Source organism: Chiloscyllium plagiosum, chromosome 1, assembly GCF_004010195.1.
Source record: "Chiloscyllium plagiosum isolate BGI_BamShark_2017 chromosome 1, ASM401019v2, whole genome shotgun sequence".
Taxonomy (NCBI): Eukaryota; Metazoa; Chordata; class Chondrichthyes; order Orectolobiformes; family Hemiscylliidae; genus Chiloscyllium; species Chiloscyllium plagiosum.
This window is the reverse complement of record NC_057710.1, coordinates 115,797,135-115,818,635: the sequence shown is the minus strand read 5'-3', so window position 1 is coordinate 115,818,635 and position 21,501 is coordinate 115,797,135. Positions and strand designations below refer to the sequence as shown.

Below are 21,501 nucleotides of genomic sequence, written 5' to 3'. Positions count from 1 at the left end.
ACAGGATTCTTGGCAGTGTGGAGGAACAGAGGGATCTTGGTGTACAGGTACATAGATCCCTTAAAATTACCACCCAGGTGGACAGGGTTGTTAAGAAAGCATATGGTGTTTCGGCTTTCATTAACAGGGGGATTGAGTTTAAGAGCCGTGAGATCTTGTTGCAGCTCTATAAAACTTTAGTTCGACCACACTTGGAATACTGTGTCCAGTTCTGGTCGCCCTATTATAGGAAAGATGTGGATGCTTTGGAGAGGGTTCAGAGGAGGTTTACCAGGATGCTATTTGGAATGGAGGGCTTATCTTACGAAGAGAGGTTGACTGAGCTCGGACTTTTTTCATTGGAAAAAAGGAAGGGAGGGGACCTAACTGAGATGTACAAGATAATGAGAGGCATAGATAGAGTTGATAGCCAGAAACTATTTCCCAGGGCAGAAATCGTTAACACAAGGAGTCATAGTTTTAAGCTGTTTGGCAGAAAGTATAGAGGGGATAGCAGAGGCGGGTTCTTTACGCAGAGAGTTGAGACAGCATGGAATGCGCTGCCAGCAGCAGTTAAAGCAGCAAGGTCACTGGGGATATTTAAAAGACTGCTGGACATGCATATGGTCACAGAACTTTGAGGGTTTGTACATTAGGTTTACTTTACATGAGGATCAATTGTCGGCACAACATTGTGGGCTGAAGGGCCTGTTCTGTGCTGTACTGTTCTATGTTCTAAATTAAATGTTAAAATGATTGAGCTAAAAATGAAATTTCTAAGCTTACCTCTTTTGCCACCAGCTTATTAAGTCTTCAGTTTTTATTCCTTTTTACAATTTCAAAACTAAATCACTTTTAACTGTTGAAAAGTGCTCTAGCTATCTTTTTCATGCTTATTATATCTCATCCATTCCGACAGTCTAATTTACAGTTAAAATGTAACTAGTTCAAATGCAGTTAAATTAAATGGAGCAGCCTGTTCCAGCATTCAACGAGATCTTGGTTGATCTGTGGCTTAATTCCACACAGCTGCCTTTGGCTCATATCTCTTATAATGTTTAAGAAAAAATTGATCAACCTTAGATTTCAAAATAACTGATTCAGCATTTACTGCCTTTTGTGGAAGAGAGTTCCAAATCTCTATTGTCTTTTGTGTGTAGAGGTGCTTCCAAACATCTCTCCTAAATGGTCTGACCCTAAATCTCAGGCTATGCTCCCTAGTTCTAGAATCCCTAACCAGTGGAAATAGGGTGGCACGGTGGCTCAGTGGTTAGCACTGCTGCCTCAGAGCACCAGGGACCCGAGTTCGATTCCAGCCTCACGCAACTGTCTATGCGGACTTTACACATTCTCCCTGTGACTGCATTGACTTACTCCAGGTGCTCCAGTTTCCTTCCACAATCCAAAGATGTGCAGGTTAGGTAAATTGGCCATGAGCAATTGCCTGAAGTGTTCAGAGATGTGTAGGTTAGGTGCATTAGTCAATTTAGGGTAGGAGAATGGGTCTGGGTGGATTACTCTTCGGAGGGTCGGTGTGAACGTGTTGGGCCGAAGGGTCTGTTTCCATACTGCAGGGATTCTAATTCTAATATCTACCACCGGTTACTTACATTGTCGACTTTGACCCTAAACCTTCTAAATTCTAGAGAAAATAGACCTAACTTGCATATCTGCTCCTTATAATTTAACCCCTGAAGTCCAGGTAATATTCTTGCAAACTTATGTTGTACTCCCTCCAAGGCTAACGTATCCTAACCAATTATTTGGATTAGAATTAATAGCCACGTGGAAAAATGTGGGTTAATCAGAAAGAGCTAGCATAAATTTGATAAGCTCTTTTGAAGAGGTTATGGAGAAAATCGATGAGGCTAATATTGGCATATGTACGAACAAGGAACAAGAATACGTTATTCCACCCTTGAAGCTTGCTCCACTATTCATTAAGAACATGGCTGATGTAACCTTTGTTCTACATTCCTGCTTATAATGTTCTAAATCCTTGGTAATCAAGAATCTAAAATCAGGCAATGTGGTGTACATGGAATTCGACACAGTGCCACACAACAGACTTGTCAGAAAAATTTAGCTCATGGAACAAACAGCATTGGAACAACACGATACAAAACTGGTTGAGGGAAATTAAATGATTCCTAATGGCATTGCGTATCAACCTAAAAGGACATGGACTGCAGCGGTTCAAGAAGGCAGCTCACCATCACCACCTTCTCAACAGCATTGAGGGACGGGCAAAACTCTGCTAGCCAACGACGCCCACATCCCATAAATGAAAGAAAAAACTGGGCTATTACCATTAGAAACATGACACCTAAATGTATGGTGGAGGCAGAGAGCCATTAGATGTTTATTTAAATAAATACAATATTCAGGGTTAGGAAGCAAAGGCAGAGAAGGGCACACAGACAGAATGTTATCTGAGCTGAGACAGATATCGTCATAGAGTTGTAGAGATGTTCAGCACGGAAACAGACCCTTCAGTCCAACTCGTCCATGCCGAACAGATGTTTTAAACTAATCTAGTCCCATTTGGCCCATACTCCTCTAAACCCAGCCTATTCATGTACCCATCCAGATGCTCTTTCAAATGTTGTAACTGTACCACCCTCTACTACACCTTCTGGAAGCTCATTCCATACACACACCACCCTCTGCATGAAAACGTTGGGCCTTAGGTCTCTGTTAAATCTTTCCCCTCTAACCTTAAAACTATGCCCTCTAGTTTTGGACTCCCCTACCCTGGGAAAAGACCTTGACAATGCACCCTATCCAGACCCCTCATGACTTTATGAACGTCTATAAAGGTCACCTCTCAGCCTCAGACGCTCCAGGGAAAACAGCCCCAGCCTATTCATCCTCTCCCTAGCAACATCCTTGTAATCTTTTCTGTCCCTTCAAGTTTCACAACATCTTTCGTACAGCAGAGAGACCAGAATTGCACACAGTATTCCAAAATGGCCTAACCCATAATCTAGTTATTGCTGCAACACGATCTCCTTACTCCTACAGTTGATGCACTGACCAATAAAGGCAAGTGTACCAAACGCCTTCTTCACTATCCTGTCTACCTGTAACTCCACTTTCAACGAATATGAACCTCTGCTCCAAGATCTATTTCTTCGGCAACAATCCCCAGGGCCTTACCATTACATGTATAAGTCTTGCCCTTATTTGCCTAACAAAATGTAGCATCTCACTTTTATCTAGATTAAACTCCACCTGCCACTTCTTGGCCCATCTAATCAAGGTTCCTTGCACTCTGAGGTAACATTCTTCGTTGTCCATGACACCACCAATTTTACTAACCATACCTCCTATATTCACATCTGTTACGACATGGGGTAAACTCTCCTGCTTAATTTTAAAACCAGCAACACAGAAACGATTTATCACATGCAGTAATCTGTAAAAATTTGAGCGGCCCCAAGAACTGTGTAAAGTTAACATTAACAACTTTATTTCTTGAAGTATGACAGAGAATAATTAATGAACCACTACTTACAATTTCTTTCTCTAATCTATCTTCCCTTCTACAAGACTAGCCTGATAAAACTCTCAATTAAGATTTATAAAACAAGACTTCTTATCTCAAAACGAGGCAGCTGTAGGTTCTTGTCTTCGGATCTTCCTGAGTCTTATTTTCTCCTTGATCGGAATTTCTGTGTCACAGGTTACTGATCGAAAAGGTACTTTTAAGAGGGATATTCTTTTCAAGCAGTCTGTTACATGCTAGGACTTGACCGTACTCCCCTCAACCGTTCAATTTTCCCCCAGTCTTATACCCCAGGACATCGGATTGTGTTACTGGTTTTTAAGATTGTCAATATACTCAATTCAAACAGGATTGGAAACAGGTATTTTTTTTGGAGTATAATTTAAACTGATTGGCCAAATTCAAATTTGTTTTTGTCTCCAGGCGACGAACTAATCGAGTTGCCCGACCCCATGTTACACTGTTGCCTTATTAAGAACACTTGGTGCTGCGTCCAGTAGTTCTGCAGCTTTTAACTTTCTTATAGGTACACTCACATCTTCATAACAAATCCAAATTATTTACATAAATGACAAAAAGCAGTGGGTCCAGCAGCGATGCTTGCAGCACACCGCTGATCACAGGCCTCTAGTCTGAAAAGCAACCCTCCAACCTGTCTCCTACCTTCAAGCCAATTTTGTATCCAAATGGTGAGTTGCATGATGGACCAAATGGCCTCTTTTTGCAATGGAATGATTCTGGGATACTGCAGGCTAACATAGGTCATGTACATTACGAGTCATTTTATCAGTTATCCAAGGAAATATGCTTCCTCAGACAATGCCCGAGGAATTACCATACCTTAAATCTCGTTTTCTTTTTCTTCTTAATGCCACTTTTTTCTCTAAGACCCTTTGTTCTTTCAATGTTGCTTTATTTACTTTAGAATTTAGGGCTGTTGACTGTTGCATTTTCCATGAATTCATCACAACATCTGAATTACTGCCAACACCTGGAATAAATATTAAGGGAGAGAGAAAATAAAAATAATTAGAATTTAATCTTCAGACACTTTAAAGACCCAAAATTTAATAAATACGCAAGACCAAATGCTAACATTGAAGAATCACAATGTCAAAGAACCAAATTGCAGTTCTTAGCATATTAGCCTTACATACTTGGTTTTCAGCTAAGAACATGGAAGTACATTGCTTAATGCCATTTTAGAAACATTCTATATAACCTGTTTGCACAGACAAGAAATTGATAAAATGTTTACAAGTTTACAGACACCACTAACAGGAATATTTTGCATCAAATCATGATAACAAAAGACCTGTAAATGTTGATAAACATGACTATAAATTAATTTCCATATAGTTCTAACTAATCAGCAAGGAAAATGTTTTCAACACTGGTTGACGCATTCAATTTATTCCAGAGTCTTTAGCCAGTCTGATGGGGGTGACTGATATCACAGATGGATACATGGAGGGAATTCTCTCATGAGAATACATGCATCTGGGTACACTTTTGAAGGTAAGAATTCCTAAACAGTTTGACTACATACATTGTAATTGAGTGCAGGTTCATAGTTTCTTAACGCACGGTGTGCTGCGGCCTAGTCTCCTGAATGGGGAGTGGACTTAGCAAGCGCTCGTTGTGTCAAGCCCATTGAACTGATTGGGGGCGGGGGGGGGCGCTTCGGCAGTGCTGCAGGCCCCTCACACACAAGTGTGTGTCTGCTCAGAAACAAACCCCGAGGGGGAGCAAGGCAGGCAGATCTAGGAAAAAGGAAGCTTCAGAAAACTCTGAACCCCAGAGGAGAGGCATTGAATCAATTAACCGAATAATCAATTATCTGAACGAAATAGTGCCTGCCCATCTCGTTCGGATAATTGAGGTTCTTGTGTAGACAGGATAATGAAGGGGGCATTTGGTATGCTTGTATTTATTGGTGTGTGCATGGATTATGGGAAATGGGAAGTCATGTTAAGGTTGTATGAAACATAGCTGAAAATGTGTTGCTGGAAAAGCGCAGGTCAGGCAGCATCCAAGGAACAGGAGAATCGAGGTTTCGGGCATAAGCCCTTCTTCAGGAAGGGCTTATGCCCGAAACGTCGATTCTCCTGTTCCTTGGATGCTGCCTGACCTGCTGCGCTTTTCCAGCAACACATTTTCAGCTCTGATCTCCAGCATCGTCACTTTCTCCTTGTATGGAACATAGGTTAGGCCACTTTTGGAATACTGTGTGCAATTCTGGTCTCCCTGCTATAGCAAGGATGTTGCAAAGGTGTGAGCTTTAGAGGGGCTGAATAGGCTTGGGGTATTTTCCCTGGAGCGTCAGAAGGATGACGTTTATAGGAATTTATAAAATCATGAGGGACTTGGATAGGGTGAACTAGTCAAGGCCTTTTCCCCAGAGGTGGGGAGTCCAAAAACTAGAGGGCATAGGTTTAAGATGAGAGGGGAAAGATTTAAAAGGAACCTCAAAGGCAACTTTTTCACCAAGAAAGTAGCGCATGTATGGAATGAGCTGCCAGAGGAAGTGGTTTGAGGCTGATAAAATTATAACATTTAAAAGACATGTAGGTGGATCGGTGAATAGGAAGGGTGTAGACGGATATGGGCCAATTGCTGACAAATGAGATTAGATTCAAGTAGGGTATCTCGTCAGCATGGATGGAGTTGGACCGAAGGGTCCGTTTCCGTGCTGTACAACTCTAGGATTCTACGAAAGATTTTGTTAAGAAAAACATATTAAACTGGATTAAATCATTTGGGAAACACAAAATAACTACTTAATGTCTGACTGCAAATGCTATGCATTTGCAACTTTGAATTAAAGAGTTAACTACCTTTTTGCAGTGTGTGGTGACGTTCTTCATCACTGCATCTCTCCTCCGGTGGTCTGTCTTTATCAGTTTCCACCTGTTTGTGCTTATCATCTCTTCTCTCCCTGTTCCACTGCCGTCTAAGTAACCGTTCTGCTTTCTCTTTAGCCTATGTAAAAAGATAATAACAGCATTTCAATTACTTCTAGTGTGCACAATACATAGCTTTCAGTTATGGGTGAGAACTGCCAGTTAAGCTCAAATTCTGCTCATAGCTGTGCTTGTTGCATGGCTGCCAACTGTTTTTATCTTATCTTTGGATATTTCAGTATTGGCTTATATTGTACTTGCTACTTAAGATTCATGCCTTGCACGGTAAGTGGCGAAGGTGTTTTCCTATGAATGGATTTGGACTTATATTCCAAACTTGTTAAAAGTGAAACCAGTAACGTGGCAATGTTCAGCATTTTAAGCTAAAACATAAATAAGTTTTAAATTAAATATATCTAGTATAATTTAGCTGGTTCCTGATGACATTAGATTGGTATGAAGAAAGCACTTATTTTGTGGTTCCCATACTTCAGTTTGCACAATCCTAGATTAATATCCCAGCATTACTTTCCAAATATTTTTCAGTTATGCAATGAGAAATAAGTCACAGATGACAAGTGAAGTTCACAATTGTCATCTCAAAGAGGAACAGATAAAATGCCAAAGAAAACAGCACAGAAGCTATAAATCAAATAAAAACAGAAAATGCTGGAAATTTCTCAGAAAATATCCATGCAAAGTGGCACAGTTAACTTTTTAGGTCTAATATCTTTTGATTGGAAAAACCTAGAGATGTAACAAGTTTTAAGCAAGTACAAAGACAGAAAAGTGGGTACAGCAAGAGAAGAGAACAAAAGGGATGCTGTGTTCAGCCCAAAGCATAACCATGGGCTTCTGGCCATTGCCATTTTGATTCTTCTTTCCATTCTGAACTCGTCCTTTATCTTAAGGAACAGCATCTCAACTTTCAATGAAGCACTTTACATCCATCTGGGCCAGATATCAATTTCAACAATTTTAGATCATAATTTCTGCCCTATTTTTTATCTTATCGTAGCTGTTGGTGATAACTTTGATATTTACTTTTATATCTCTATTAGACACATCATTCATTTCCTTACTTGTCCCTTTGTGTTGTGATCCATTGACACACATTTTTGCCTTGCACCACTTTTCATCAGCTAACCTCCCAAGCCTTCCAACCTGAAATCACAACACTATTCCCTTCTTCACAGATCTACCAAACCTGTTCCGCACTTCCCAATACTTTTCTGTTTTTGTTAAATTAGAATCCTTGTCTGCAAACTAAGTGGCTGAGAATAATTTAACATGACAGTGCAATAACCAAATTTCTAACAAATAAAATAAAAAATTAGCAAACCTCTAGGTCTGCAACAAGTTGAGCTCAAAGCCAGTAAATTCAAAGTCAATTATCTAACATACCAGTAGCATAAAACTAAAATACAAACGTCAACCACTTCATTGAATTATCTCATTCATTCCACAACCTCCAATTCAAAGTATAAACTTTCAAACTAGCAACAGGAATAAGCAATAGCTCAAACTTACGATTGACTGTCGACGCTGAACTACTGTTTCTTCATCATCTGAATCACTATAATACTTTGAATATAAAAACGGTTTGTGGATGTATGGATGTCGCACGGGTTTTGCTCGTCCCTCCTTTTGTTCCTCGTTTGTTTCCAACTTAGTATCTTTTTCTAAATAAAGATAATATTTGATCAAAACCTGCCCAAAATTATTTACTTTATTTTTTTCTTCAGTTTCCGGACGACTCAGAACAATATACCATACTCATGAGATGGATGAACACAGAGCAGCACGCTGTTTTATACTGAAATTGCTCCCAGTGAACACTTTCTTTAGACATGCTGCTTGTTTCAGTGCGTGCTTAATTTCGGGTGTCCCTCGCTAATGATTTGTGACATCAAATTATTTACGTATCTAACAACTTGAAACTTATTTTTAAGTAGTAAATGATTTGGCATTCTTGCTTATATATAATTACTGATGCAGTATGTCTAAAACACACAACATACCACAGTATCGTTCTTTAAGGATATTTGAGAGATTTAATTTCATGTGCAAATGTGCTATCTGCTACTATTTAATGTGAAAATTGAAATTTTATACACTAATCTGTACTCTCAATATGCTTTTGCTTTCTATTGGCAGCTGCACATGCAAAATTGATTCTATAAAGTTCATGATCAACTCAACAGATTATTGAGGAGAGGACAGATAGTGTACATATCTTAGAATCCTTAGAGTGTGGAAGCAGGCCATTCAGCCCATCAGTACAAAAGATCCATCTTTGCCTTCACACAAAGTTAAAGACAGTACTAGTTGAAGATCGAAGCTTACATTGTTACAAAGATTATAAAGTCTGATGGTTCAGTCTTTTCAAAGCCAGCAAAGGGTGCCCAAATGTTGAAAGGGGGTATAAAGAATGAGTCCAAACTAGCAAGGTATATAAATATCGATTGAAAGAGTTTTTAATGAGTCGATAAAAAGAATAAGTCTCATTAAAGCAAACATTGGCCCCTTACAAGCAGAAACCAATTCTAATGTACCCCAAGTTAGTTGAGAAAACAAAGCAAGTTTAGAAAAAAAATGCAGCGAAAAGATACAGAAACGTCAAATGAGTGGACATCAAGTTAGCAGATGGAGTATGCAGTTTGGAATCGTTAGTACAAAAGCCTCAGGACCAAATATTGTTCAGATGAAGGACATTTTTGGTTTTCAGATGCCACAACACCATAAACTATAGCAGCAGAATTAAGCCATTCAGCCCACGAGTCTGCTCTACCATTCAAGTATAGCTGAAATGTTTCTCAACCTCATTCACCTGACTTTGCCCCATTACTAATTAAGAACCTATCCTAAAGACACTCAATGAGTCCCACAGATTCACCATATTCTGGTTGAAGAAATTCTGTCACGTCTCAGTTCTAAAAGATTTTCCATTCACTCTGAGGCTGTACCTATAAGTCCTAGTCTCTCCATACAGTAGAAATATCTTCTAAATGCTGTCTAACAAGAGCCTGCACAAATTTGACAGCAAGAAATAAAATGCGTGAAAGTTGCTGTTTTGAGTGCTTTATTTATTCCAAAAAAAGTTAGATTTAAAAAAAACATTTTATTTGGTTATGAAAACAGTTGAGGTACTTACCCAAAGTAATTCTTAGTCACAAAATATTCTAATTATTTTAATAACCTAATGCTTAAATAACTTGACTAAGTTTTAAAATATTCTTGTGCTGAGGAAACAGAGGGGGTAATGCAGTTAACATGATGTCAATGAACTTGCAAATAGTGTTCAATGAAGTCCCAAACAATATGGTTTTCAGCGATAAGGTTAGGGTTAGGGTTAACACTAGCACATGGAATATAAAGGAAACAAAGTTCGCAAAATGAAAAGGAATAGCATTGACAAATGGTTGCTTCAGCAATTGAAGGTAGGTACACAAGGGATTCCCAGAGTTCAGTATTAAGATCATTGTTATTCTGTATTTATCAATGATTTAAACTTGGGAGTACAAGGTTCAATATCAAAATTTACAGATGACACAAAAGTTAAAGTACTAAACTGTGAGATGGATAGTAAAAGAATTCAAAGCTAAACCGGCTGATGAAATGACCAGATTCATGGGAGTTGCAATTTAATGCAGATGATGTAAAGTGACATATTTGGATATGAAAGATGTGGAGAAACTATATAAACTAAAGGCACAATTGTAAAGGGGGTGCAGGAACAGAGAAACCTATGGGCATATGTGCAAAAATAACCACAGATGGCAGAATAGGTTCCTGAGTTCATAAACAGATAGGATCCATAATTTATAAAGTCAACAGAGTACAAAACCAAGAATATTGGAATGAATGTTTATAAAAGATTGATTTGCCTTAACTGAGGCATTGCTTTCACTTCTGGGCACCAGACTTTGGGAAGGATGCGAATGTTTTTAGAAGATGCAGAAAAGATAGTTCGAGGGATGAGAAACTCCAGTTATGTCGATAAACTGATAAATTTGGGATGGTTATCTTTAGAGAAGTGGATATTTTATAGATTTGATGAAGATCATGAAGGGCCATAAAGACAAGGTAGAAAGAAACTATTCCCATTGACAAAAGGAACAGGAACCAGATGTCATTAAATTTAAAGTGGCTGGCAGAAGAACCAAAGACAATAAGAGGAATGGCCTTTTTAGTACAATGTGTGGTTATAAAATAGAATGCACTTCTTGAAAAGGTGTTGGAGACAAATTCAGCTGTGGCTTTCAAAACAGAGAACAGGATAAACATCTGAAAGAGAGAAAAGTGCAGATTTCTGGCAGAGGGGCAGCGAGTGGAATTATAAATTGGACTTATAGAAAGCCAGCACAGATCCAACAGATCAAATGGAGTCATTCTGCGCTGTCATTATTTGATGTCATATCTTTCTAGATGTAAAATGTTGATGATACGAAATTTCCTTAATGACTCTCCTTTTGGTATTAGCAAAACTTTTCTGCTTTTTTAACCCAAGTGGTGAATCTAAGCAAGACTTACTTTGACACAAAGTACATTACATATTAAGTAGTTCCTTATAAGATCTAACATGTTTTCAAAGTAAGGTGACTTTTAAACCAGTTTTGCAATTTTACTTTCAAATTTATGGAGTTACATCATGTAATATTCAAATAATAAACTCAGAAAAAGGAGACTATACGCACGTTATTTCAACATAAACTGATTCAGCTTTGCATAGTCCTCAAAACAGATACTCAATAACAAGCTGGGACTAAAATAACTAGTATTTAACGCCTTTCTTATATTTTCATTTTCAGTTTTGAAGAATGATCTACAGCTAAAATATTAACTTTTGGAGGCTAGTGTTCATGAATCTGACACTGAATGTGAAATAAATTATCTGAAATAAATAAATTATACAATGTGACTACATAGCTTAATTTTTTGTTCATCTTGGCTCACAATAAATCTGATGAATGACACAAGTTATTGAAAATAGATGCAGTACCTTCTGAACTTTGTTCTTGGTTGTCTTCAGTGCTGTCAGAAGCTGCAATTTCACCCTCCTCCTCTTCATCATCATCCACATCAAAAGACGACAGATCACTGGTATGGACTGAACTTACAGTGATGTCGCTAAGGCCTTCAAAATCAGAATCCTCAAAAGAATATTCTGAAAAATGACAATGTAGTTTAGCTTTAAAATTCCAAAAATGTGAAATTTCTCTTAGAAACTAATTTCCAAAAAAATTCTACTGGACAGTTTTGTCCCATACTTTATCTTTCTCTCAACTAAATTTTTTAAAAACTGTAATCGACCGTACCTGTAGACCACCTTCCTGGAGTGGAGTACAGACAATGTATTATATTGGTATTGCAACCAGTCATGATTCTGAAATATTAAAATATAGTTTTACTTCTTTATCATTCATGGGATGAGGGGGTCGCTGGCTAGGCACCATTTATTGCCCATCCCAAATTGCCCAGAGGGCAGTCAAGAGTCAACCATATTGTTGTGGCTTGGAGTTGCATGTAAGCCAGACCAGGTAAGGACGGCAGTTTCCTTCCCTAAACCAGATGGGATTGTCCCAACAATCAGCAATGCGACTCATGAGTCATTGTTAGATTTTTAATTCCAAATATTTACTGAATTCAAATTCCACCATCTGCTGTGGTGGGAATCTAACCCTGGTCCCTAGTACATTATCTGGGCCTCTAGATTAACAGTCCAGCAATAATACCACTAGGCCATCGCTTCCCCCACTCTATTCATCTTACAAAGTAACTAAATATGCAGAGGATGTCCAATATGGGTAGGTCAATTAAAAGACAATGGACATAAAGTGAGTTTCAGCAAGAGGCAATGACTGAAATGAAATACTAGCTTTTTACACAGTTGTGTGATACAATGTTGGAGAATTGTCAGAGGTGCGTGTACATCTAATACAGGAGGCTCATGTTCATACAGACAAATTACAGGAACTTGGATTTACATCTACCATCCCAAGATATAATGGAGGCTCCAGCTAGAATTTTCAAGTAGTTTATGGAATACAGGCCTTTCCACTATAATGCTTGTTTTGTTAATGTGAATTCTCTGTAATGTGATTGATGAATTGGGGACACAGTTTCTAAAGCACAAACTTTTAAAACACGTTCTAGTTGTAACGCGATTACATCAACAACACTTTAAGCACTGTTTCTAAAGTGTGATTTTTCCATAATGCGAGGTTGCACAAGAACACAACCATTCCATTATAGAAGAACTAAGTGTACAAAATGGACATCAAGAATTGCAGAATGCCTGCTATTACTCGTCATAATGAGCAAAATATAGAACCAGAAAATTATAGGTCAATTAGTTATTCAGGGGACAGTTAGCATAGATTTCTAAACTGCAGGTCAAGTATGAACAATTTAACAGAATCACTTGCAGTAGTAGATATTATAAAAAATACAATGAATGTAGCTTGTATGAGTATTTAAAAGCATGGGATAAGTTATCATATAAAAGACATGTGGCAAAGCATGGAGCTGAGATGAACATCTCAGAAGCAGAAACAGACTAGTATAAAAAAACCCCTCCCACATCAGAAAGACGTGAGTGGCATATTAAAAAAGGTGGATGGTGATGAATACATGCAAAGAAAGTAGATAAACCAAATTAAAGATTTAGTTTTAAATGTGAATTGTAAGTGAATTTCTGTTTAATGAAACATAATTGATATTTTTATTGAATCTCTTCTGCAGACTTTCATGCCTTTTATTTTCAAAAATGTGTAGTAATTTATTTTCACTGTGGGGTTACCTACCTCTTAATCAATTTATCACTTTAAAATTAAGCAAATTTCAATGTGCACAAATTAATTTTGTGCTCCCGAGATCCAGGTCGAGATTACTTATATAGAAAAATTAGTTAAACGCTGATGGTCAGGTTTCATTATCTTTACATTTCTCCAATGTTAAAAATATTCATTAATCGCTGATCTGGTTTCTGTTTTTTAAACCAACTCTTTATCCAGATGGCTATCATGTTTCCTTTATATTAGTGTGCAGATTAATTTTTAATGAGCAAACTTCATATTTCACACTTCAATCGTCCTTCGAAAATCACAGACATTTTATCCACGACATTTCTTTCATTAATAGATTGTTAATTCCTACAGAACTCCATTAAATTTGTCACAAATTGACTTTCACAAAACCATGTCAGCTGTCCTGAATGAACTCCTGAGCAGACATGTCACTTTGTCAACCGATCAGACATCTTATATCAAAAGCTGCTTGAAAGATAAGCTAAAAGCTCATTCCCAGTACAACTTTTCTCAGTATTCTTTGACAGATGCCATCAAAATCCACTTAGTGCCACTGCTGGAGTTTTATTAATTTATTTGCAGCATACCTACATCAAATAGCCTCACAAAATTTGTCTCTCTATCTCAAATATTATTCACAATTCTTTGTGTAGTTTAACATGGAAATAACTAAACATTCCCAGTTTGGAAATATTTTATTATTGTAAAAATTATTTGTTAGAAATAATCAGTGTAGATATATTAGTCAATAATTATCAATTTTGCTTGCAGCACCTTGCAAAGCTATATTATGTACATGGGAAAGATAGATTTTGAGATAGGTATTGGCAGTGTAAGTATCCATTTGAAAAGGAAAGACTCATCTTTAAGACCACCAAAGGATATGTACAAAGTTTCACAAATCGTTTTGACAAATTCATTTTTCTGTATATATTCATTCAATGTGAACTTTTTAAAATTTTCAGTCTCGAAAATAATACTCAAGGAAAAAGCTCAATATTTTAATCCCCTTGTATTTTAAGCATGCTTTAGTTACTAGGTGTTCACTGGTATTTTACTGATTATCTGTTATAGCTGCATGCACATTAATCAAAATGTGCAGAGTTTTAAAATTGTCTGCTAGTGCAAACTACAATGAAGAATTCACACTACCTTTCTTTAAGTTTTCCTTGGCTTTCTGCTTAATGATTAGAGCCGCAGTGATGTATTTCATAGATTCATATTCTTTTCCCTTTCCTCTTCTTTCCTCCTTTGAAAATCCAGAATATTCATCCTTTCTTATAACATCCTTCTTATCAATTTTGTCCTTTATTGCATTCATATCTTCAAGACATTCTTCTATGATCTCAGATGTTGCATTTTTTTCCTCAAAATCCTTTGCAGGCATCAAAATGTTATTTGAGCCTTCTGACTTAGAACAAATCCTTCCATCATCTATTTTGGTTTCTAATGCAAGCTTTTCTAACTCTTCATTAGTGCGATCTTTCTCCATTCCCAAATCAAAACTTTGTTGAGACTTGAATTCTGAAGTAAGGTTTTTCTTGGAGCTCTTTTCACCATTCTTATTAGATGCATTTTCTACTGTAGACCTGGCTGCACTGGCTTCCTGATTAAGTGAGGTTATTGTGTCCAGAATAGAAAGAGCATCGTCAGCTTTGCTTGTACTTGGACCAGTAGACGAAAGACCTGCAAGTTGAAAACACTAATTGTAATCCAATTGTATCGGAAATGATCCAATTAAATTTAACACAACATATACATAATTTTACTTGTTCAGAATATTGTGCATTGCAAACAAAGCATAATTGAAATACAACGCTTAGACTTGTATTCTGTAGAAACTTCAGTTAAATACAGGGAGACCACCTATTGCATTTTCCAAGCAATTATTTATCATAATCATAATAATACACAGAAGCCTCTTATCCTTTTGCTCTCCTGCCTATCATGACCAGGTACCATCATTTAAGGTTGCATCATGTTTCTGTGCTTGCAAGGAAAGAGAGTCCCAGGAAAAGGTGAAGGACTAGAGATGTGCCTCATCTTGTGCTTTTCACTCTGTTGCTACAACAGTTGATGAAACTAGGTGGCATAGAAACAAAACTGTCTGTTGCCAATGGTGATGTTGAGCCTCACAGCAATAAGTAACCTATGGAAGGGGCATTAAAAACTTTTTAGCAAGGAACAGCTATCTGGCAAAATATAACAAAGAACTACGGATGCTGTAGATCTGAAACAAAAACTGAAATTGCTGGAGAAATTCAGCAGGTCTTGTAACTGTGCACAGAAAGTAAAGTTAATGTTTCTGAAACAAAAGCACAATAGTTAAAGGGTTGATCTTGAAGGCAAAAAAGACAAACTGTTAAGATCTTCCAGAGTCTGGTGCTCTGATGTTCTCGCAAGTGTTGTCAAATCACTAAATTTGCACAAGTGTCTCTGACGTCTGGCAGACACAGCTTACTTAGGAGAGATGAACAGCAAGCTTTCAGCCAACCCACCTTGTTCTCAGTTTCCAAATGATTCAAGTAAAACAAAAACCTTTTCAAGCCAGTTACTGTTTAAACCCAACCTTAACAGAGTCTGAAGCAAAACAGGTGGTTTTCACCAGTTTTGAGATTTCTAGGAAGCTTTACTTAAAAAAAAATGCAAATGTCTATTTTTCTTTCAATTACCCTCAAGGAAAACCACTCCACTTATGTTACAGAACTTGGAATGAATTCCTTTTTCCACAAAGTCTTCCAATCAATATTACACGTAAAGCATCTTCGTCGCAGTCAGACTTATCACACCATGAAGAATGCACTTACTTGAATGGACAAAACCTAACCTTTTCTGGCATGCTTTGTGACTATGTAGAGCATAATTACTCCAAATTCACATCTTTCCATATATTTAAATGCTGAGCCTCTCAATGATGATTGAAAAGACCAAGAACAGACCTTAAGATGGCAACTCCATAATTTCCACATTGAACCATGCTAGAAATGCTCAATTTACTTGTTAACAACAATGAGCAATGATAGCATCACCATTATTTTTATTGCAAAGTCCAGATTAATCTGTTTAACTCAAAGATGGAAACATCATCTATAATTACACTTTGGTTATAGGAATGCTTATTCACAAGATTCTGAAAGGTTCTCTGGACTGAACCAGTTGAACTATGTTATCTTTGTAAAATAATGCAAACCAGACAGGAATTTTGTGCACAAGCATTATTATTGGAGATATAATTCAATCACTAAGATAACATTTTGCTCTAAGGTTGGTTTACATTTTTAACTGAATGGGTGACATCATCTCTGTTCACCAGAAATACAATGTTTCACTTATTTCTCTCTCTATAATTTGCAGTTTTTTTTTTAGTTCATTTTTTCATTTTCTTGAAACCGCTTACACGAAAAGCATAATTCTCAACTCTCAAGATGATAACATTTCATCAAAATGATAGGTGATAAAAAGTGCTGTAAATCAAATGGAGATCTTTGAAAACCACCTTTTGTATGAAACAATAAGAAGCATACTTTTTCAGGTAGTACCTGGAGTCGTTGGCTCTGATTTCTCAGAGTTCGGCACAAGACTCATAGCAGTAGGCTCTTCTTTCTGATCCAAAGTTGCTAAAAACTCATGTACGGCTTTCTCAACCTGAGGCCGGAATATGTGATTTATCTTTGGATCCACAACTTGAGAAATGATCCTGTCGACACCAACTTCTAGCATACCTGATCTGTAAAATTATAAAAAGTGATTTTCCAGAATATTCTGATACATAATATATTGTATACTGTCCATTGTTTTCATGCTTTTAATTTGAATAAATCAATAAATGTTTTTAATCACATTTTCAAATTGACAATATTCACGTCTTCAATAAAAATGAGGCTACTAGCAATGCAAGTTAAACATTTAGATATTTTCTCATCAATCTCATTGGAGATGTTAGTTAACACCATTGGAGCAGGTAGAACTTGAACCCAAACTTCCTAGCTCAGAGGTGAGGTCCCTACCATCTTCATGTACTTTTATGCAAAATATTTGCTTTATGAATTACTAGATTAGTACCAGCAAAATCACTTCAAAAATACATGAGGATTTTCTGCAATGTCTTTAACAAAAAGCCCTACAGCTGAAAGCTTTGTCACCTAGAGGGAAGTTAAAGCAACTAGAGAAGATAATACAGAAATGGCCAAAGACAGAGGGCCAGTTGCTCCTGGGCATGTAGCAGAAAGGAATATTGCAATGATGCGAGTCCATAATTGGATTAAAAGATGCCCAGAACAAGTTAAAGTATTTGCGAAGATAAACACAGGAAATGCACACACCTGCAGACACAGAAACAAAATTATTCAGTAACGTTTATTGACATTCATCATCATCCACAGCAGACAGACATAGAGACATACAGCATGGAAACAGATGCCGATCAAACATTCTAAATTAATCTAGTCTCATTTGCCAGCACTTGGCCCATATACCCCCCAGAACTCTTTGTATTCATATACCCATCCAGATGCCTGCTTTTGAGTTGAAACTACATGCATTGCTGACAGAGAGTCACTGTACATCATTGAAACTGATGATACACAAGTAGAACTTTGACAGATTACATGCAGCTTATTTTTGCATACACTAGAATTTGTGGAGAGTAAGGAGCTGCATGAGTGGGGCAGAGTATGGATGCACTGTAAGGATTTCAGCAATAACAGTTACGGTAGGAATTAGGGCAGAGATGGAAATAAACAAACTATATGATGGATAGAATACAAGACTGAACAATTGCCAAAATTGTTGAGAAACACATGGAAGGGAGGGGAAGGGAGTAAAGGCCATGGAAAATGAGTTCACTGTTTCCAATGTTCAAAAAAAATCTTTGCGGCATCTGAAGTAATTAATCTGACAGTGATAACTCTAAAAACGTTGAAGGGTGTTGAGAGAAAGCTGAGTATAGGTAGAAGTATTGAAAATTTACAGAACAGTTTATTCTGCCCATCATGTTGGATCAATCTGAAAAAGAGCAGTCTAGCTCATTCCACATTCCAACTCTTGATGAGAGATTAACCAAACTACTTCAAGAAATGAAAAGCAGCCATTGCTTGAAATTCACTGGTTACCTCGAGATCGTTAGATAAAAACTGCATGGGCAAACCTGAAGAACTGGAGAAAAACAAAACATTTTGGAGCAGATAGAATGGTCAACATGTCAAATACTGCAGAGATTAAAAGGGGATAAATCAACTCAGTGTGACAATACTATGGCTTTAAGAGATGTATGGTGTCCTGCTTATTTAATGAAGAGAGGTTGAGACAGAGTTACTGAGTGATCTGTTCCAAGTTAATAAAGTAAACAGCTTGAGAGGCCTTGGACTCTTTTTTTTGAAAGTTGGAACAACAGAAACAGCATGAAGGGGTGAGGTCATGTGCCCAGAGAACTAGGATTTTAGTTGAACTTTTAGTAATTGCAGGGGCTTTGAAGCTGTTATTCTTCTAACTGTTACAGCTAAAAGCTTCGGTTCTCTTTATGCTGTTTGAATTGCCTGTAGAACAATCTATTTTACTGAATGTTACTACATCAGAACAGTTGCTGTTTAGTAGTTAAATAATCTATTATTCTGTAAAGTTTTCCAACAGAGTTAAGTTATTCCAATTCTTCTTTCTTTTGTTTGTATTTTAACTTAGTGTAAGAATAAGGTGTGTTTTGCTTCAAGCTTGGTAGCTTGACCAACTGAGTTGCATCACAAACAACGCCTTACACCTGCCTTTAAAAATAAGAAAAAGTTGGGGTCTAGGCTATCTTAATATATTTTGAGGTGGTTCAGTCTGTTCCATAACATCGGTTACAAAAACACGATCGTAAACTCTGTTTCAATGAGAACAGCAGAAACCTTTCCTACAGGAGGACGTGTTGCCATGGGCAAATTGTACCATCAAAAAAAAGGGCTGGGGATGTGAATGGTAAAGCAGATTAAATGGTAAATGGTAAAAGATGGTCTTCTGGAAGATTTAGACCACAAATGCAGAGACAGTAAGTAAAGCCAAAGGAAGTTGGTAGAAGAATTTAAATGAAAGGGGATTGGGAAAAGGCCATTAAGTTTTTTAATAGTTTGATGCTAATTTAAGATAACTAATGGATTCCCTTTTAAAATCATGTTCAAAAAAGTAAGTTAGTGATGACAAAAACATCAGGTTGACTACATTTGCCTTTGAAGATCTTCAGTCAAAACCTAACTCACTTAAATCTCCTTCATATAAATTGTATTTTGCATTAATTTTCATTCACCAAACAGTCCATCCTCAAACCTCCATTGGTCCTGTGCTTTGATGTACCAAATTCAAAATACTTGCTAACTAAAATCTACTTTGACATTATGCTTTCACTGTACCCTCTTCCATTTGCAGTGGTAGAACTTCCAGCTGTATAATTACTACTGTTTTAAGTGTATCTGTAAACTTTCCTCATCTTGTTTCATCTCTCACCTTAAAAGCTACGCATTTTACATCAACTAACATTTCAAAAGCAAAAACATTCACTAACGTGCCATTGTAATATATTTCAGAGAATGTGCCAAAGATGCTTCAAAACAAACCAATGACTACATAAAGTCCAACAAACAGCTAAAGCCACAAGTAGCGTAGAAGAGGGAAACGTATTGGCCGGAGCAACATGAAAACGCTTATTTTCAGTAGTACATGTGGTCTATTATTTGGTGATGCATATAAGCTTCAATTTAACATCTCATCTGAAAGATGGTACTTTTAACATTAACTATCCTGTGCTATAACATTCAAGTAAGCCTAGCTTGTGCCTGTCATGTATATCACCTTTCATGTCGATTTTCTCTTCTGAATTTTTCTTGAAGCATTTCAACAACTTATCAACATGTTCCTAAGTGCAAACTTTCCACAAGAAAATCCAAGGGCATGTTAACAGAACTTCAAGTAAATCCTAATCCTATAGAATCATTATTTTTAAAACGTGTAATAAAATAATATTTTCTGTATTCTGACACCTACTGTAGGACCATCTGTCTAAGACTGTTCCTTAGCTGATTCTTGTTCAGATGAGGGCTCCACGTGTGGCTTGCAAGATGGTTGGACACAAAGTTATCCACTCGCTGCCGTAAATTCTGATATGCAGGCTAAAAACAAAGAAAGACAACTTACTACATTGCATACATGCCTTTCAGTTTGCTTTAGAGAGCAACAATAGAACAGACTTTAAAACAATGCAAGACAATGTTGAAATAGATCAAATAACTTGAAGTTATAGTCATAGGAGGAGGGAGACGGGGTGGAAAGCACAGAAAGAGAGAGAAATATAATGATTGCCTAAAACAATGCATACATGCCTTTCAGTTTGCTTTAGAGAGCAACAATAGAACAGACTTTAAAACAATGCAAGACAATGTTGAAATAGATCAAATAAGTTGAAGTTATAGTCATAGGAGGAGGGAGACGGGGTGGAAAGCACAGAAAAGAGAGAGAAATATAATGATTGCCTAAAACAACAGAAACTGACAAAAAAAATCATAAAGGGATACTCAAGGACAGACTAAAGGAAGGAATAAAAATAACAAATGGCCAGAAATCAGATAACATTATGAAGTGTAAAAGAACATAAAAATTAAAAGCTGAAAATTATTTTTAAAAATTATACCATTGATACAGCAATGTGCATAGTAGCCACAACAAAAATGATAAATGAAGTGATTTGTAAAGAGGACCATGACATAGAAAGAATTGCAGAAACGTGGTTACAAAAAGGGCAGGTTTGGCAAGCAATAATGACAGACAACACATTAAGGAACAGCAGGGGCAGTGCAGTAGGTGCACCCAATTAACAGTCTCACAGAAAAGGGGGCTATAACTATAAAGAATAAGACAGAAGTTTGGAAAATTTAAAAGTTGTAAAAAATAACGTAAAAAAGGGAAATCAAAATGAGAATATGAGCAAAAGTACACACAAAAGAGCTTCTACAAATATATAGGAAGGAAGAGAACTGTTAAGTAAATATAGGCTCTTTAGAGGATGAAACGCAAGAACTAATAATGGGAAACAAGGCAGACATGAACAAATCTTTTGTACGGGTTTTCACAATACAAGGTATATAAAAGCATCTCAGGAAGAATGGAAACATACTGTCATTAAAAATAGGAGCAAAAGTAAGCCATTTGGCCTTTCAAGCCATTCAGTATGATCGCGAATGATTATCCAACACAGAACCCTGGTCCTAGTTTCTACTCGTAACCTTTGATTCCTTTAGTCCCAAGAACTGTATCCAACTCCTTCCTGAAAACATTCAAT

At 37.0% G+C, this 21,501-nt stretch overlaps 1 protein-coding gene across 1 annotated transcript in view; it reads right to left on the bottom strand.

The window, feature by feature from the left end:
• Positions 1-20,874, bottom strand: part of bod1l1 (biorientation of chromosomes in cell division 1-like 1) — a 49,840-nt gene extending 28,966 nt beyond the window's left edge. Inside the window, exons 1-8 of the mRNA XM_043700641.1 lie at positions 20,854-20,874; positions 20,211-20,335; positions 16,739-16,926; positions 14,352-14,885; positions 11,393-11,557; positions 7,921-8,072; positions 6,325-6,469; positions 4,328-4,478 (exon numbers count right to left, since the gene is read on the bottom strand). Coding sequence (XP_043556576.1) covers positions 4,328-4,478; positions 6,325-6,469; positions 7,921-8,072; positions 11,393-11,557; positions 14,352-14,885; positions 16,739-16,926; positions 20,211-20,335; positions 20,854-20,874 — 1,481 coding nt within the window. The remainder of the gene's footprint in view (positions 1-4,327; positions 4,479-6,324; positions 6,470-7,920; positions 8,073-11,392; positions 11,558-14,351; positions 14,886-16,738; positions 16,927-20,210; positions 20,336-20,853) is intronic.
• Between the last annotated feature and the right edge of the window lie 627 nt (positions 20,875-21,501).